General features: G+C 39.0%; 1 protein-coding gene across 1 annotated transcript in view; it reads left to right on the top strand.

The window, feature by feature from the left end:
- ttc39a (tetratricopeptide repeat domain 39A) overlaps nucleotides 1–5000 on the top strand; it is a 97448-nt gene that overhangs the window by 6210 nt on the left and 86238 nt on the right. Inside the window, exon 4 of the mRNA XM_062039358.1 lies at nucleotides 1681–1734. Coding sequence (XP_061895342.1) covers nucleotides 1681–1734 — 54 coding nt within the window. The remainder of the gene's footprint in view (nucleotides 1–1680; nucleotides 1735–5000) is intronic.

Genomic DNA, 5000 nt, shown 5'->3' with positions numbered 1-5000 from the left:
AACGATGAATCGATATGTCGATTTATATTCCTTCGAATCAACTAATTGATCTGTGCTCGGCAAGTTTGCCCTCCGGAAGATAGGTATCGATCCAAGCTTGTTTTAAAAGGGAATCAAAGATTTGATCAATACTAGAAAAATGAAAACATTTGTTAAGAACTTTTTTATGAAGTTTTGCACTTTTAACGATAAGGACGTTTAAACGTTAAGTCCGTCTGCCCATCTATGGCGGATACCTACGGTGGGCGAGAAAGGTCATACCAAATGCAAACGCCACAAGACAATATCATAAATTACAACACAAGCTTTCAGTTACAGCACAATTACAAAAGCTACAACACAACTTTAAGCCAAAAAAGAAGTCATTTAATCAGAAACAAATACATAGTATAGATGGATTAAGGAGGCTATGGAAATTGGGAAGCGTGGGACCAACATGAGGGGGCATACATACTTCTGCACACCTAGAACGTTCTGTCCTTCATCGGCGACGCCAGGGCGAGAACCAATATGGCCGGTTCCGGGAACTTTATTTAGCAGATAAATCTACTGTAAAATGTTGGTTACTGTAGTTTTATTGAAAATGCGTGAATGTTGAAAATGTAACCAGAAAAGGTTTTCTTTTGTTATTCAACCTAAAGTGTTTGTTGCACTTTATTCAAATAAGACGTGAATATATTGACCATTATTTGTTGTTTACTTGCTTGTTTTTATCCATAATTCATTTAGATCTATTTCCCTTACAAGAAACCAGTATGCAGTATTTATTTCACAGTCACCTGGTTGTTATTCATTTTGCTAAAAAGTTATTGAAATGATTTGGATTGTATCGTTCTAAAAGAATATCGTTCCTGAATTGTATCAGCAACCACATATTCTAAATCAAATCGAATCGTAAACCCCTTGTAATATTGCTTCAGTACCTTTTAAAATAACTTTGTTAATTCATCGGCATGTAATGGGGTCAGTAGCATATCAGTCATTGCTATGGCAAAGGATGACATCACATTAAAGTTCCCACACTATTTCAATATTTTAGGTACGTTTCAAAAAAATCCCACAATACATTGGAAGTTTGTTCAAATCTAGCCTTGATGTTGGAATTTGGGCAGTTGAAAATGATTTTAGTAAGAGCTACTTTATATTTTTTTTACATTACATATTTACACTATAGTTCTGTACTTGTGCAACAAACCAAATGCTGTATATTAGACAATGTAACAATAAGGATGGCAAAGATGGACACAAACTTTAGCAACACTAGCATAACTGTGCGAGCTGCAGTACTACTAACATGTCAGTCATATGTAAACGGCAACATCATGCTAGTTATCATAAGTGGAATAAACAGTACACACTTATAATCGGGCTGTTTTAGTCTCGATTTCCCCAAGGATGTCGGATGCCCGATTGTCTTACAAGCGTATCTTATAAAAATATCAAGCGTATTTTATAAAAATATCCTATTGTCTCAGGTGTGCTAAGAGTGAATGTTTCCCGTTGATTGGCTCCAAAACGGGTCTGGCCAACAATTGTAATTCAATACCATCATTCCCTCCTCCCCTATGTCCTCCTCCATGCGTTTTGTGTATTATGTACTTGGTTGACTACATTATAGGTCAGGGGTAGGACATAATCCCATGAAATTATATCTCTCTGCTGTTGTTTTGTCTTTTATAGGTTGCACTTGCAAGACAACAAAGATGCCCAGCAAAAGACTAACCCTTCCAACGGGTAAGACGAGACAATATCGCCATGGTGACACTTTCACAACAATGAGAGATGTTGATGTAAATGTCGCCAGAACGTCATTGGTATTGATGTAGCTTTTCCCTGTTGTCTGAATACTAAAAAAAGGTATGACAGGATGAGAGAGAACAGTGTGCCTATTTAATGGGCTTGCTAAAAAGTATTTTAGACAACACAAATAACCAGGTTTGTTGTTTAAACTACTCTTGCTTTTACTTGATGTCTGATAAACGTTCTCTTTTCCACTTTTTGCAGTAAGCATACAATTTGTGTACAATATAGTGTGAACCCTCAAAATTGAAAATGACAAAATATTTTGGAAACTGACCCACATTTTCCAGGAAAAATACATTTCTAATCTTGCTAGCATATCATACAAAACTTCAGCAAACCACTCTAAGAATGAGTCCACATGTGTATTTTGCTTTTGTCTTGTTCTGTAACACTACCACAGAAGAACACTAGCGATGACAAAGAAAAAAAGTAACCATCCAACCTCAAAAGAACCATATTTTGACATAGCATAGTGATTAAAACACAGTTTTGTCTGGCAACTCAGTGCAATATGGCCAAAGTGACAATAAGTTGCCTTTCATAATAATACACTGCAAAGTCAGTGAAGAGGCTCGTCTCCAAGTCACAAGTCATCTTTGACTTGAGTTAATGAGACCAGTATACAGTTTGATGGTATTTATCATTTACTTTACAGCGGTTAACTTCTTTTTACACTTGTATGACAGTTAAGAATGTTGCAAAGTGCAATGGGAGCCTCCAGCAATCCTCCTTTCCACCTCATTACAAAATATTCCTATGTCAGGGCATTCAATCGATCTTAACTGGACTGCTCGGTTTATCTTAGAAGACGTTTGGCCTCTCATCCAAGTAGGCGTCATCAGTTCATTCTCATTGGTCAGATCTAGTCTAGCAGCTGATGCCAGAACCCCAACTATTTATACTCCAACACAAGAAGGGTGTGCCTAGTCAATGATGGTTTTGCTGCATTGTACTGAAAAAAACAACTGTTGAGATGAAAAAGAGCATCCATTCCTTCAACGACAGCAACAGTTGTTAAAGTGGAATTCCCCCTAGTTAGCAGTGAGGTATTGCTTCACAAAACAATCGCTGTGGAACGACGAAATCAGTTGGAATCTTCTACGTTAGCATTCCATTTAGTTGTAAAAACTGGCACCAAATGAGCCAGTGAAGGTTTCTAACTCCTGTTATTTGTTGGAGGCTAAATTGCAGTGTCTTTTACGAACTGTTGCCATGAGACTACAAATACCTTTTCCATAGTTGTCACGACTTTTAACAATAGTTAAAAACAAATAAAGTGCACTTTTGTACATGATGTTACGCAAGATATTTAAAAAACTGTAAAATAAAAATTAGCTGCATAATAGGAACTCAAATATGTGTGTCCTTCGCTATGTTGGAGGTTACTGCCGACGTTATCTCCTTCTGTTTTTGACTATTTTTTTCATACGGTGTCGATCTGGAAATGGAAGACGCCAGGCTCAATTGGGTCAGTGCTAGGGTTGGGTATCGTTTGAATTCGAACGATTCCAATTCCGATTCCGATTCTTTGTTTCGATTCCGATTCCTGACGATTCTCGATTCCGATTCTTTTTAGAGGCAGGGTCAAAAAAAAGTTTAGGATATTTTAAATGAGCTAGCTAACCTACAGTCTTTCTGAATGAAATAGTCTGACATTCTCCATCAATTTTAATTCTATTAACTTTTTATGAACTTTACTATAAATTCCTCATAGGGCTGTTTTCAACTAGAATATAAATATCAAATCTATGAACTTGAATATAAATATTATAAATTATGAATACATTTTCCCAGGGGTACACTTTCCTCAAGAGAGCTTTATTTTTGAAAACCTCATGAAAACACATTTACACATAAGTGTATGATGCTGGAGGAAACCTCATGAAAACACATTTACACATAAGTGTATGATGCTGCAGGAAACCTCATGAAAACACATTTACACATAAGTGTATGATGCTGCAGGAAACCTCATGAAAACACAGTTACACATAAGTGTATGATGCTGCAGGAAACCTCATGAAAACACCTTTACACATAAGTGTATGATGCTGCAGGAAACCTCATGAAAACACATTTACACACACAAGTGTATGATGCTGCAGGTACTTAAAAATGTTACCGTGCTCCCACTGATGGGCTAACCTGGTGCAGAAAAGCAAATGAACAATAAGAAACAACTTGCAAAACCCAGTCCAGTTTAGCAGCAGGTACAGTATAAAATCAGAGACAGTTCTTGTTTAGGAAAATGACCATATCCGCCTTCTCAGGCAGGATGCGTGAGCGTTCTGGACAGATAGTGTCTCCTGCTGTGGAAAATACACGTTTGCTGGGTGTGGAAGAAGCTTGAACGCATAAATAGGAGAAAGCGAGATATGACAGCAAAGGATAAGTCTTTTGTTGGTTCCACCACCATGCAGCAGGGTCGTCAGACATAAGTATCGGTGGAACGTCCTGGTACATCTGCCGCTCTCTCTCCACTCGTTTCTTGATGGACATGGAGCTCTGTTATTTCGCGGTTATTTCATTTTTTTTTCTAAAGTAAAGCCACACTTTCGACCGCCGACGCCCGCTATCCATGCTTGAGCTTGACTGACTCGCTCGGCTATGCTAACACTTCCGGCGGTGGGCGCTTCTTCGTTGGTGTTCAGCGGCTTCTTTTTCCGGTTCGGCGGACATATTTTTTTCCGGTCGGCGGACTGGTATCGAAAATAGGAATCGAAATTTAAACTTTTGAACGATTCCGGGAGAATCGGAAAGTTAGTCCCGGTTCCAATCGATACTCGATACTCGATACCCAACCCTAGTCAGTGCTGGTTGCTTCGGCATTTTGTTGGTGTGGCACCGCCTGCAGATGTTGTTATGTGGAGTTTCAAGCACTCCTTATTCTCTAGTGGGTGACTTTTCAAATGATGCTACAAATTAGTAGTGCTGCTACTTTTTGTAGCGACGCTTTTGCCGCATACTTGACTTATTACGGTTGCCTGTTTAACATCTTCCCGCTTGAAGCCAAACCACAGACAGACGATGGGAATTAATTCTTCTTCCTCCATTTGTTACCAGATTGGCACCTTCTCTCTCTCTCATATTACCACTCGCACGGCTCCGCTTGCACCACCTGCCACTGCTAACGTTACCTATGCCGCTACCTCTCTGCTCGGCGAGGGCGTATGACGTTGCCAGGCGACAGTATGTGA

Source organism: Entelurus aequoreus, linkage group LG27 (genome assembly GCF_033978785.1).
Source record: "Entelurus aequoreus isolate RoL-2023_Sb linkage group LG27, RoL_Eaeq_v1.1, whole genome shotgun sequence".
NCBI classification, from domain to species: domain Eukaryota; kingdom Metazoa; phylum Chordata; class Actinopteri; order Syngnathiformes; family Syngnathidae; genus Entelurus; species Entelurus aequoreus.
Note: the sequence above shows the minus strand (reverse complement) of the source record. Positions and strands in the feature narration are given on the sequence as shown.